We start from the raw sequence: 15,230 nt of genomic DNA on the forward strand, positions 1-15,230 counted from the left end.
TCCAGAAATGTTTTCTTCTAGGATTTTTGTAACCCGAGGTCTTAATTTAAGTCTATATTTATCTTGAATTAGTTTTTGTGTATAATGAGAGATAGAGGTCCAGTTTCATTCTTGGATATGTGACTAGCCAGTTTTTCCAGCATCCGTCATTGAATAATATGTCTTTTCTCAATTGTTTTTGTTGACTTTGTCAAGATCATTTGGTTGTAGGCACATGGCTATATTTCTTGGTTCTCTATTCTGTTCCATTGGAGATCTTCTATTTTAACAGAAGCATTTATAGCTAACAATTTTCAGTCTTAGCAGTGTTTTCTCTGCATACATAAGTTTTGGTATGTTCTATTTTCATTTTCCTTTGTTTTGAGATATATTATCATTTCCCTTGAGATTTCCAGTTTGACATACTGGCTGTTTAGGAGTATGTTGTTTCCATGTATTTGTTGATATTATGATTTTTTTTCTGCTGTTGATCTTTAGTTTTATTTTATTATGACAAAATATCATAATATATTTATGATGGGATAAATTATACTTTATGACTTTAGTCTTTAAAAAGTGTTAAACAAGTTCAGGAGTTCGAGACCAGGCTGGCCAACATGGTGGAACCCCATCTCTACTAAAAATACAGAACTTAGCTGGGCATGGTTGCGCCTGCCTGTAGTCCCAGCTACCCAGGAGGCTGTGTCAGGAGAATCGCTTGAACCTGGGAGCTGAAGGTTGCAGTGAGCCAAGATTGTGCCACTGCATTCCAGGTTGGGTGACAGAGGAAGGGCCTCAAAAAAAAAAAAATGTTCACAAGTTTTCTTTTTAGATATTTCTTTTGAAGAATGTTTCATGTAGTTATGAGAAATTTGTTTTGTGCTGTTTTTGGGTGATGAGTTCTGTATATATAGATTAGGTCCAATTTGATGTATAGTTTAGGTTGTCTAGTTACTTACTTTTTTCCTGTCTGATTGTCCTATTTATAAAAGTGGTCCGTGGAAGTCTTTTATTATTACTGTGGAACTTTTCTCTTTTTAGTTAGTTTCTCTTGCTTCGTATATTAAGGATCTCTAATCTTGGGACATATAACTGTAATTGGTATATCTTCCTAATGAATTAACCCTTTGTTACATAATGCCCTTCTTTGTCTCTTGTACCAGTTTTGACATAAACTCTATTTTGACTGATACCAATTTAGCCACCTCTGATATCTTTCTGTTATCATTTATAAGGGGTATCTTTGCCGGGTGCAGTGGCTCATGCCTGTAGTCCCCAGCACTTTGGGAGGCTAAGGCGGGCAGATCACCTGAGGTCGGAAGTTCAAGACCAGCCTGACCAACATGGAGAAACCCTGTCTCTACTAAAAATACAAAATTAGCCAGGCATGGTGATGCATGCCTATAATCCCAGCTACTTGGGAGGCTGAGGCAGGAGAGTTGCTTGAACCAGGGAGATGGAGGTTACAGTAAGCCGAGATCGCACCATTGCACTCCAGCCTGGGCAACAAGAGCGAAACTCTGTCTCAAAAAAAAGGAAAAAAAAGGGGGATGGATATCTTTTCTTATTCTTTGAATTCAGCCTATGTGTGTCCTTCAAATAAATATGAATCTTTTGTGGATAGCATGTAGTTGGAGCCTGTTTGTAAAATTCATTCTGCTAGTCAGCGTTTTCTGATTGTGGAGTTTAAGCCACAATGTAATTACACATTAATGTAATGTACATAATTACATTAATGTAATTACTGATGGAGAAGGACTCATCGTTGCCATTTTGCTAAATGTTTACTGTGTCTCCTTTAGATTATTTTGTTCTTCATTTCTGTTACTGCCTTTGTGTTTATTTATTTGATTCTTTTGTCCTGACATACTTTTATTTCCATTGTGTATTGTCTTCTATACGTTCTTTGTGGTTACCATTGCAATTACAGAAAATACTTTAGATTTATAACCTCTTTTTTTAAACTCATAACAGTTTAACTTCAATCACATACAAAAGGGACTGCTTTACAGGCCTGCTTCCATGTTATGTTTTTGATATCACTGATTACTTCCATATATACTGTGTCTCCATTAACATGTATTTAAACCTTGACAATAGTTTCCTGCTTTCTTAGTTTTCTCAGACTAATCTTTGCCTATTTTGCTAGGGTTTCTTCTTCTGTACAAATACAAAAGCTAGCAGAAGACAAGAAATAACTAAGATCAGAGCAGAACTGAAGGAGATAGAGACACAGAAAACCTTTCAAAAACCAATAAATCCAGGAGCTGGCTTTTTGAAAAGATCAACAAAACAGACTTCTAGCCAGACGAATAAAAAAGAAAAGAAAGAAGAATCGAATAGATGCAATAAAAAATGATAAAGGGGATATCACCACCGATCCCACAGAAATATACATTACCATCAGGATTACCACAAACAACTCTATGCACATAAACCAGTAAATCTAGAAGAAATGGTTAAATACTTGGACACACACAACCTCCCAAGACTAAACCAGGAAGAAGTGGAATCCCTGAATAGACCAATAACAAGGTCTGAAGTAGAGGCAGCAATTAATCACCCACCAACCAAAAAAAGGCCAGGTCTAGATGGGTTCCCAGCCGAATTCTACCAGACATACAAAGAGGAGCTGGTGCCATTCCTTCTGAAATTATTCCAAACAATACAAAAAGAGGAAATCCTCCCTAACTCATTTTATGAGACCAACATCATCCTGATACCAAAACCTGGCAGAGATACAACTAAAAAAGAAAATTTCAGGCCAATATTCATGAACATCGATGCACAAATCTCGAATAAAATACTGGCAGACCGAGTGTCAGCACATCAAAAAGTTTATCCAGCACGTTCAAGTAGGCTTTATCCTGGGGATGCAAGGCTGGTTCAACATATACAAATCTATAAACGTAATCCATCACATAAACAGAACCAAAGACAAAAACCACATCATTATCTAAATATATGCAAAGAAGGCCTTCAACAAAATTCAACAGCCCTTTATGCTAAAAACTGTTAAACTACGTATCGATGGAACATATCTCAAAATAATAAAAGCTATTTATGACAAACCCACAGCCAATATCATACTGAATGGGCAAAAACTGGAAGCATTCCCCTTGAAATGTGGCACCAGACAAGGATGCCCTCTCTCACCACTGCTGTTCAACATAGTATTAGAATTTCTAGCCAGAGCAATCAGGCAAGAAAAAGAAATAAAGGGCATTCAAATAGGAAAGGAGGAAGTCAAATTGTCTCTATTTGCAGATGACATGATTGTATATTTAGAAGACCCCATTGTCTCAGCCCAAAATCTTCTTAAGCTGATAAGCAACTTCAGCAAAGACTCAGGATACAAAATCAATGTGCAAAAATTACAAGCATTCCTATACACCAATAACAGACAAACAGCCAGATGACGACTGAACTCCCATTGAGAATTGCAACACAGAGAATAAAATACCTGGGAATACAACTAACAAATTATGCAAAGGATCTCTTCAAGGAGAACTACAAACCACTGCTCAAGGAAATAAGAGAGGACACAAACAGATGGAAAAACATTCCATGCTCATGGTTAGGAAGAATCAATATCGTGAAAATGGCCATAGTGCCCAAAGTAATTTGTAGATTCAATGCTATGCCCCTCAAAGTACCATTGTCCCCCTTCTCAGAACTGGGAAAAACCGCCTTAAACTTCATATGGAACCAATTAAGAGCCCACATAGCCAAAACAATCCTAAGCAAAAAGAACAAAGCTGGAGGCATCATGCTACCTGACTTCAACCTATACTATAAGGCTACAGTAATCAAAACAGCATGGTACTTGTACCAAAACAGAGATATTGACCAATGGAACAGAACAGAGGCCTCGGAAGTAACGCCACACATCTGTAGCCATCAGATGTTTGACAAACCAGACAAAAGCAATGGGGAAAGGATTCCCTGTTTAATAAATGGTATTGGGAAAACTGGCCAGCCATGTGCAGAAAGCTGAAACTGGACCCCTTCCTTATACCTTATACCGAAATTAACTCCAGGTGGATTAATGATTTAAACATAAGACCTAACACCATAAAAACCCGAGAAGAAAACCTAGGCAATACCATTGAGGACATTAGCATAGGCAAGACTTCATGACTGAAATACCAAAAGCAATGGCAACACAAGCCAAAATAGACAAATGGGATCTAATTAAACTCCAGAGCTTCTGCACAGCAAAAGAAACAATCATTAGAATGAACTGGCAATGAACAGAATAGGAAACAATGTTTGCAATGTACCCATCTGACGAAGGGCTAATATCCAGGATCTACAAAGAACTAAAACAAATATACAAGAAAAAAACAACCCCATCAAAAAGTGGGTAAAAGATATGAACAGACACTTTTCAAAAGAAGACAATTATGAGGCCAACAAAGAAATGAAACAATGTTCATCATCACTGGTCATTAGAGAAATGCAAACCAAAACCACATTGAGATACCATCTCATGCCAGTTATAATGGCGATCATTAAAAAAATCTGGAGATACCAGATGCTGGAGAGGATGTGGAGAAATAGGAACGCTTTACACTGTTGGTGGTTGTGTAAATTAGTTCAACCATTGTGGAAGACAATATGGTGATTCCTCAAGGATCTGTAAATAGAAATTCCATTTGACCCAATAATCCCATTACTTGGTATATACCCAAAGGATTATAAATCATTCTGTTATAAAGACACATGCACACGTGTGTTCATTGCGACACTGTTTACAATAGCAAACACCTGGAACCAACCCAAATGCCCATCGATGATAGACTCGAAAAGGAAAATGTTGCACATTACACCATGGAATACTATGCAGCCATAAAAAACGATGAGTTTGTGCCCTTTTTAGGGACATGGATGCATCTGGAAACCATCATTCTCAGCAAGCTAACACAAGAACTGAAAATCAAACATTGCATTTCTAACTCATAGGCGGGTGTTGAACAGTGAGAAAACATGGACATAGCAAGGGAAACCTCAAACACTGGGGTCTGTTGGGGGTGGCTAGGGGAGGGGCAGTGGGGGATGGGGAGATTGGGGAGAGATAACATGGGGAGAAATGCCAGATATAGGTGACAGGGGGATGGAGGCAGCAAACCACCTTGCCATGTATATACCTATGCAACAATCCTGCCTGATCTACACATGTACCCCAGAACCTAAAGTACAATTAAAAAAAGAAAATAGAAAACAAAATCTGGAGACAACAGATGCTGAAGAGGATGTGACGAAATAGGAACACTTTTACACTGTTGGTGGTAGTGTAAATTAGTTCTACCATTGTGGAAGACAGTGTGGCAATTCCTCAAGGATCTAGAACTGGAAATACCATTTGAACCAGGAATCCCATTACTGGGTATTTACCCAAAGGATTATAAATCAGTATTTTATAAAGACACATGCACACGTATGTTCATTGTAGCACTGTTTACAATAGAAAAGACTTGGAACCAACCCAAATGCCTATCAAAGATAGACTGCATAAAGAAAATGTGGCACATATGTACCAGGGAATACTGTGTAGCCATAAAAGAAGGATGAGTTCATGTCCTTTGCAGGGACATTGATTAATCTGGAAACCATCATTCTCAGCACACTGACACAAGATCAGAATACCAAACACCACATGTTATCACTCATAAGTGGGTGTTGAACAATGAGAACAGAAGGACACAGGCAGGTGAACATCACACGCTGTGGTCTCTTGGAGGGTGGGAGGCTAGGGGAGGGAGAATGGGGGCTGGGGAGATTGTGGAGGGATAACATTGGGAGAAATACCTAATGTAGGTAGCAGGTGAATGGAGGCAGCAAACCACCATGGCATGTGTATAATCCTGCAAGATCTGCACATGTACCTGATAACTTCAAGTAAAATTAAAAAAAAAAATTGTAAATACAAAAGAAAAGTTAGTGTTCTCAACATATTTTCTACTTATGCTTTCTTTAGAACATATGTTCTTGCTTATTATAAAGGGAGAATTGTTTAGAATTCCCTACTATAAATTTTGTATATTTACATATGATGCAAATTTAAATATGCACTATATAAATTTGTAGCATGGAATTATAAATATATTGTATATTATATTTTACTTACCTGCTGGTTTTATCATGGGTTATTAGAAGTTTTATTTATTAATTCATATGATTATTAATTAATTAAACTTGTTAACATTTACCATTATACTATATCTTGCTGTAGTTTGGCATTTGTTTGTACACAGTAAATATGAATTAAATATATATAACTTTTATTCTTTTCTGTTCTGAGAGAGCCATATGTTTACTGCCAGTTGGTGTGTAATTTGCTGTTATTGGTTGCAAAATACTTCTTTTAGTGCTAATATATGTTTGCACAGCATGAGTCTTTGGTCGTAGGATGTTTGAAACTAGGCTTTCCTAAAATTTGATTTACATGTTGTCACCCTTTCTTTACTATAGAATTCTATTCGTTTTGTATTTCTAAAAATAAAAGATCATGGTAGAGAACTTTCACACCTGTCTACATTATGTTTAGTGTAGTATGGTTCCATTATAAAATATTTATCAATAATAGTTATTGAAAAAAACCCATGTTCATTATATTTTGCAGGTATCTCTCCTAAATGTATGATCAAGGAATTACCACCAACAGAGAACAGTAATATAAGAGAAAGATTCCAAACAGTGACACTGGAAAGACATCAAAGCTACAATCTTGAAAATTTATACTTCAGGGAAATACAGAAAAATCTACATGGCCTTGAGTTTCAATGGAAAGATGGTGAAAGAAATTATCAAGAAGTGCCAGTGCCCCATGAAAACAATGTTGCTGGTAACAGAGCTCAACATAGTCAAGGGGATGTAGAAAACAAGCATACTGAAAACCAGCTTACAGCAAGCTTTCAGTCACACCTGGCTGAACTTCAGAAAGTCCAAACTGAGGGGAGAAATTATGAATGTGATCAAATGGCGAAGACAAGTAATAATGGTTGTTTAGTTTCTCCACACATTAGGGGAAAATCTTATGTGTGTAATGAATGTGGCAAAACGTTTGGAGAGTCTTCCAGTCTTAGTACTCATCAGATGATGCATACTACAGAGAAACCTTACAAATGCAAGGAGTGTGGCAAAGCCTTTTGTCGGGCCTCACTAGTAACAGTACATCAGGTAGTCCATACAAAAGGGAAACCATGTCAATGTGATGTATGTGGCAAGATCTTCAGAAAAAAATCATATTTTGTAAGACACCAAAGGAGTCACACTGGACAAAAACCCTACATATGTAATGAATGTGGCAAGTCCTTTAGTAAAAGTTCCCACCTTGCAGTTCATCGGAGAATTCATACTGGTGAAAAGCCTTACAAATGTAATATGTGTGAGAAATCTTTTAGTCAACGTGTCCATCTTAGACTTCATCAGACAGTTCATACTGGTGAGAGACCCTTCAAATGTAATGAGTGTGGCAAAACCTTTAAACGGAGCTCAAACCTCACTGTACATCAGGTAATCCATGCAGGAGGGAAACCACATAAATGTGATGTATGTGGCAAGGCATTCAGACATAGATCGAATCTTGTATGTCACCGGAGAATCCACAATGGAGAGAAACAATACAAATGCAATGAATGTGGCAAGGTCTTCAGTAAATGTGCAAGTCTTGCAGTGCATCGGAGAATCCATACTGTAGAGAAACCTTGCAAATGCAATGAATGTGGCAAGGTGTTCAGTAAACGTTCAAGTCTGGCAATGCATCAGAGAAGTCATACTGGACAGAAACCTTACAAATGCAATAAATGTGGTAAGGTCTACAGTAAGCATTCACATCTTGTAGTGCATTGGAAAATTCATACTGGAGAGAAAGCTTACAAATGCAATGAATGTGGCAAAGTTTTCAGCATATATTCACGTCTTGCAGCACATCAGAGAATTCATACTGGAGAGAAACCTTACAAATGCAATGAGTGTGGCAAGGTCTTCAGCCTGCATTCACGTCTTTCAGTGCATCGGAGAATTCATACTGGAGAGAAACCTTATAAATGTAAAGAATGTGGCAAGGTCTTCAGTGACTGTTCAGCTTTTGCAAAGCATCGGCGAATTCATACTGGAGAGAAACCTTACAAATGCAAAGAATGTGGCAAAGTCTTCAGTCAGTGTTCACGTCTTACAGTCCATAAGAGAATTCATAGCGGAGAGAAGCCCTACAAATGCAATGAATGTGGCAAGGTCTACAGTCAATACTCACATCTTCTAGGGCATCGGAGAGTTCATACTGGAGAGAAACCTTACAAATGCAATGAATGTGGCAAATCCTTTAATCAGGGCTCAACACTCAATAGACATCAGAGAATTCATACAGGAGAGAAACCTTACAAATGTAATCAGTGTGGAAATTCCTTTAGTCAACGTGTCCATCTTAGACTTCATGAGACAGTTCATACTGGAGACAGACCCTACAAATGTAATGAGTGTGGAAAAACCTTTAAACAGAGCTCAAACCTCACTGCACATCAGATAATTCATGCAGGAAAGAAACCATATAAATGTGATGTGTGTGGCAAGGGATTCAGGCATAGTTCACATCTTGTAAGTCACCAGAGAATCCACACTGGAGAGAAAAGATACAAATGTACTGAATGTGGCAAGGCCTTTGGACGGTTGTTTTCCCTCAACAAACACCAAAGAATTCATTCTGGCAAAAAAACCTTATAAATGTAATGAGTGTGGGAAACCCATTATTTGTTGCTCAGGCCTCACTAAACATCAAATAAGACATACTGGAGAGAATCTTACAACTAAACTCAATATGACAAGCCTTAGACATTGTCCTAGCTTCTGGAATCGCCGAATAATTCATACTTAATAATATAGCTTGTATATGTATCCCTTTTTTGAAATCTCATGTGGAATTGTAATCTCCAGTATTGGAGGTGGGGTCCATTGGGAGGTGACTGGATCATGGAGGTGGATTTCTCCAGTTAAGAAAGATTCAGCATCATCATTGGATCTCAAGATTTAGCATCATCCTCTTGGTTGTGTCCTGGCAGTAGTGACTTCTCTTGAGGTCTGTGTATTTAATAGTGTACAGCACTTCCCTGTTGCTTGCTCTCATTCTCACAATGTGAAATACCTACACCCTCTTTGCCTTCCACCATGATTTTAACCTTCCTGAGGCTTCCCTAGAGGGTGATCAGATGCCAGCATTTTGTTTCCTGTTAAGCCTGCAGAAGTGTGAGCCAATTAAACCTCTTTTCTTTATACATTGGTCAACCTCAGGTATTTTTTTCTAACAATGCAATTGTGAACTAACGCCTTTACACATGCAGTGAATATACCTATGTTGTAAGCTAGTGTTCACTACTCACTAGGTGTAGGAATATACATCCTGGAGATAAATCACAGAAGTATAATATGTGTGGCAAGAATTCCCAAAAGCCAAAACTTATGAATCTATAGATAATTCAAAGGACATAGATGTACCAATAAAATGAGGGTGGGAAAACATTTACTAGAGTTCAATCACTACTTGTCATAAGAGAGTTTATACTGAAAGGAAATCATATAAATGTATGTGTCAGAGGCTTTCCCCAGGCATCAGAACTCACTAGACATCCGAATATCCATCTTTGAGAGAAACCAAAGAAATATAATATGCATGCTAAGGCTTTTACGTGAACATCAAAATGGAAACAGAGTATTCATACTAGAGGGCAGCCTTACAGATTAATAAAGGTGGTAAGGCTTTTTAAAAAATCAAATGTTCAAAAGCCTGGAATCAACCAAATTGCCTATTGGTGATAGACTGGATAAAGAAAATGTGGTACATGTACACCATGGGATACTATGCAGCCATAGAAAGGAATGAGATCATGCCCATTGAATGGATGGAGCTGGAAACCATTATCCCCAGGAAACTAACACAGGAACAGAAAACCAAACACCATATGTTCTCACTAAGTGGAAGATGAACAATGGGAATACGTGGGCCCAGGGAGGGGAGCAACACACTGGGGCCTGCCAATGGGAGTTGGGGGTTGGGGAAGGGGAACATCAGAAAACATAGCTAATGCATTTTTGCCTTGATACCTAGGTCATGGGTTGGTAGGTGCCGCAAACCGCAATGGCACATGTTTTCCTGTGTAACAAACCTGCAAATTGTGCACCTGTACCCCAGAACTTAAAGTGAGACAAAACAAATGCCCATGTCTTTGTAGTTTGATTGAGCATATAGAGGAGAAGCATCCTACAAATGTGCTGAACATGAAAGGGCCTTTAAGCAGTAGTGTGTCTTCAGGCTTTACCAAATTATTCTTACTTGAGAGAAACCTTGGAAATGTAATCAATGTGGTAGAAATTTCAACCACTTGACAGACTACATGTCTTTGAAATCATATTATCGGATAACCAAATCTACTTCTCCAAGATTGACCTGGAATATTAATGACAGAATAACTGCAAGACAAAATTCATTAAAACTCAGGACAATGTGTATTTTAAAGGAACAAGTGCATGTGTGGAAATGGCTCATTCAGTTTATACAATATTGTATTAAATTTGAGGGGTTTTTGTTGTTTTGTTGTTGTTGTTTGTCTTTTGACAAGGAGTCTCGCTCTGTTGCCTAGGCTGGAGTGCAATGACATGATCTTGGGTCACTGCAACATCCGCCTCCTGGGTTCAAGCGATTCTCCTGCCTCAATTTCCCAAGTAGCTGGGATTACAGGTGACTGCCACCACACCTGGCTAATTTCTTTATTTTTAGTAGAGATAAGGTGTCACCATGCTGGCCAGGCTTGTCTCGAACTGCCAACTTCAGGTGATCCACCCACCTCGGCCTCCCAAAGTGCCAGAATTATAGGCGTGAGCCACCATACCCAACACAAAAGGAGGTCTCTGTTTTTTTCTTTTGTGACAGAGTCTTGCTCTGTTACCCATGCTATAGGGTAGTGGCACCAATTCACCTCACTCCATCCTTTACATCTTGGGTTGAAGGAGTTTGTGCCTCAGCCTCCCAACTAGCTGGGGTTACAGTCATACCACCCTGCCTGCCTAACTTATGTATGTTTTTCTAGAGACAGGATTTCACCATGTTGACCAGGATGTTCTCGATCTCTTGACCTCGAGACCCGCCTGCTTTGGCCTCCCAAAGTGCTGGGATTACAGGTTTGTGCCATCGTGCCCAGTGGGACATTCTTAAAGCAGCTACTAGACTATGACCTTTATCCTAAAGTTTGAAGTCTGTCACCTTCCTTACATATCCTTCATTGTGGTCTCTGGGAATGAACCATCAAGAAAGAGGGGCTACTTCATTTGGTGTGGTTCCTTCATTTCCATGCTGCCTGAAGATTAAGACCATTGAATTTTAAAATTCAGTGTCATGTGAGTTACACAGCATGGAGTAATTGGGAGAATAATGTAAATTATGACATAAATTTTGCTTGTGTTCAGGGTGTCCATTCAGGTGTAGAGTGCCACTTTGGGTTGCAGGAAATAATTGCACAGCCAACTGTCTGAAATACCAGTGAGGACACTGATGGAATATTAACGATATTAATGGGAGGCAAGTGATAGTTTAATGAAGATGGATTGTGTGGGAGAAATAATGCAAAGGAAATGGTGGTCATCTACATTGAATGTCAGCTGTTTTATCTTAAAGAGAAATTTAAAATTAGTCTTATTCTTGGAAGTGGAAGTCTGCAGTTATCAGAGAGGTGAGTAATCAAAATCAGAATGGCATGTTCACGAGTCAGATTCACATTGAAACATTTATTGTATGTTATTGCTGTTGCAATCAGAATGTATCAGAAGTCTCATGGTTCAATTAACAAAACGTTATCATTTCTGTTTATAACTCAGTGACTCCTTTAACCAACAGATTTATCCTACCTTACTAAAGAACTTTCTAGCAGACACTGCACCATTACACTCTGCTGGTTAAAATAATGTGTGACAATTGTTTTCTATGGTGAAATCAAACAACATAGATTTTTACCTATACCTTAGTCCCATTTAACCCATGGGATGCCTTCCAAGTGTTCTCTATCGGGTACCTGAAACTGGATAGTACTGACCCTTAAATATACAGTTTCAGTCACGTTTTGAGGTATGACAGCAAAGCAAGCACTGATTATTTTTATTTGCAGTCATGTACAGGAGATTTATGGTAAATCTTAGCACTTCATATAATGTTTTTTCTTATTAAATCAATAACCTTTCACTTTTTAACTGAAACGAGGCACTTTACAACTTTCTTGCTTTCTCTCTCTCTCTCTCTTTTTTTTTTTTTTTTTTTTTTGGTGGTGGTGGTTGTTGTTAGGGGGTTTTTCTACGTCACCCAGGCTGGAGTGCAGCAGTTATTCACAGGTGAGATCTTAGCACATTGCAGCCTCAAAAAATGGTCCTCCCACCTCCACCTCCGGACTACCTGAGATTACAGATACATGCTATTGTGTCTAGCTTACAGCTTCTCTGAGATATTCAAGTTGCAGGCATCACAGCTTTGGTGCTTTAGGGCCATTATTAAGTAAAATAGGAGTTAATTGAACAAAAACACCATAATACTCTAAGAATGTACTAACTATGATGACTACAAGAAACTGAGTAATGGGTAGGTTTTTCTCTCTGGCTACACTGCATGAAAGAATGATTATGTCCTGGTTGGAACAATGTGAGATTTTATCACATCACTGAGAAGTGCAGTTTGAAATTTCTGAGGTATTTGTTTTGGGAACATTTCATTTAATGTGTTTGGACCACAGTTGTCAAGGGTAATTGAAACCATGGAAAGCAAAACTCCAGGTAAGGTGGAATGACTGTACCAGTGTATTGGAAGGAGGGAGTCAGCCTGTTCGGAGAAGTGAGTTTGTGATTGTGACATAGCAGCTTTGCACAAAACTGCAATTTGTCAGTTCACCAATATTGATCATGAAAATGCATGCTTGGTGGGCTAAGAATATTCCTGAAAACCTTTGTTCCCATTGCCAATTCCTGAAAGTTATGAATTCCTAAAGAACATCACCACAAAGACATTTGGGAGTGTTTGGTAAAGGCTTTTTCTTTTCAATGATTGCTGAAGGCAGGACAGGATCAAATAGAAATAGAACATTGTAAGTTCTGAGACTTGATGGACAGTAATATGGAAAATTTCTTGTTTTGCCTATTTGTGTATCTACTTGAGTGAAATTTCTCCTCATGTTTTTACCTGTATTCTAATTCAGTTGTTTTTTTGTAAGATATACTTTACTTTGTAGAGCAGGTTTTGGTTCCCAGCAAAATTTAGTGGAAGGTACAAAGATTTCCCATATAGCTCCTTCCCTGACATATGCGTAGCCTTCCCTGTTATCAACATCCTCCACCAAAGTGGTGGATTATCACCCAACATCCCTAGTTTATATTTGGCTCACACTTGTACATTGTGTGGGTTTGGAGAAGCATAAAATGGCATGTATTTACCATTATGGTAACATATGGTGTACTTTCACTACCCTAAAAATCCTCTTTGTGGCCAGGCATGGTGGCTCATGCCTGTAATTCCAACAATTTGGGAGGCCAAGGCAGGCAGATCACCTGAGATCAAGAGTTCAAGGCCAGCCTGGCCAACAGGACGAAAACCCGTCTCTACTAAAAATAGAAAAATTAGCTGTGCATGGTGGCACGCGCCTGTAATCCCAGCTACTCAGGAGGCTGAGGCAGGAGAAATCACTTGAACCTGGGAGGCAGAGGTTGCAGGGAGCAAAGATTGCGCCATTGCACTCCAACCTGGGCAATAAGAGTGAAACTCCAACTCAGAAAAAAAAATTCCTCTTGCTTCACCTAGATTTGTATATTTCTTTCTCTTCTTTCACTTGGTGCTTCCCTAGTTTTGCAGTTGTTTTTTCATGCGTACACACTGATGATTCTCAAATCACCTTTGCAAATTGAGATTTTTATCATGTAACCCCCCCCTGTTTTTCCCTTCGGGTATTTTTATTTTCTTCGAAGTTTACTTCTTTTTTTCAGTCTATTTGGCAAGTTTATTTTGCCAAAGTTAGGGATGCTTGTGCCCATAGCACAGCTTCACAAGTTCCTGGCAACATGTAGGTGGTCAGGGCAGAGCTTGGTTATATACATCTTTTGGAGACATTGGTTAATATGTTAGATGCACATTGGTTTGGCCCAGAAAGGTGGGACAAGTCTCAAGGCCTACAAAGACAAAATGAGGGGAGAGGGGAGGAAAAAACCCAAACATAAAAAGAACAATCCTGGAAAACTGTTATAGACCATATTACTCTGAAGTGCGTGTAGGCAGGTATGAAAGTGCCTTATGTATGTAAATAGATTGCTTTTATTTTCTTCTGAATTTTATGTTGTCTAGCTTCTAGCTTCAGTTTGCAGGGCTTTAAGAAAATGTAGCTCAGTTTTCAGTGATTTCAAATTAGGAAAAATGGAAACAATGAGGAAAAATAAGAGAAAAATTGAAAACATCATTTTGGAGACCTGTAGCTAGGAAAAATGAGAATTGAGCCCAAACTTTAGAAAATAATAAAAAATGGAAAAATATTAGGCAAGACTAGAATCTAACACAGGTGTACTGTAGTTTTTGAAACAATTCTTCTTTCTTCAGTTTCCCATTTTTACTAAAAGCAAATCAGCATAAGACAAATTTATTATACTTGGTCTGATTATATGTATAAAGTGCAGTGAGAATACTTACTTTTCATATAGGATTTTTAAATTGGCTTTGATGAAACTTTGTTCCATGGAAGAAATCTCAGATAATACTTTTTAAAACAGACCCCAGCCATGACTTTGTACTAGCAAATACCTATGAGATGGGTAAATTCCTTCCCTTGTGAGGTCCCAAGATAACTTGAGGCTCCTGGGTCTGTCAGAAAGTGACATTCTTTGCTTGCCACAGGTTAGGAACCCTGTACAGGGACTGTGTTCACAAGGTATGAGGTCAGTTTTACTGAGAGGCTTTTTATTGGATCTATGTCAAGTTTTATTAGCACTCTGCTCCAGTTAAAGCCTTGGTAAAATGACCAGTTTCTCTGGTGGTGTCCTATTGCAAAAGAAAACATTCTTCTGGCACTTATGCCAATAATTACATTGATAATTTCCACAGATAATTTCACAGATAATTTCCAAATTTTGGAGAAATCAGGTAGAGAGAAACGAATATACTTCACATTTTCATCACAGGGGTAAAATTTCCTCAATTGTTAAATGCTATCAATAGCTCAAAAGAAAAATTTCGTGACTCT

At 38.4% G+C, this 15,230-nt stretch overlaps 2 protein-coding genes across 4 annotated transcripts in view; both read left to right on the top strand.

Moving 5' to 3' along the window:
• Nucleotides 1-9,251, top strand: part of ZNF616 (zinc finger protein 616) — a 30,375-nt gene extending 21,124 nt beyond the window's left edge. Inside the window, 2 exon segments of the mRNA XM_037729727.1 lie at nucleotides 6,605-8,685; nucleotides 8,687-9,251. Coding sequence (XP_037585655.1) covers nucleotides 6,605-8,685; nucleotides 8,687-8,854 — 2,249 coding nt within the window. The 3' untranslated portion in view covers nucleotides 8,855-9,251.
• Nucleotides 1-15,230, top strand: part of ZNF841 (zinc finger protein 841) — a 71,386-nt gene that overhangs the window by 21,049 nt on the left and 35,107 nt on the right. The window lies entirely within an intron of this gene.

Source organism: Cebus imitator, unplaced genomic scaffold (genome assembly GCF_001604975.1).
Source record: "Cebus imitator isolate Cc_AM_T3 unplaced genomic scaffold, Cebus_imitator-1.0 Scaffold316, whole genome shotgun sequence".
NCBI classification, from domain to species: Eukaryota; Metazoa; Chordata; class Mammalia; order Primates; family Cebidae; genus Cebus; species Cebus imitator.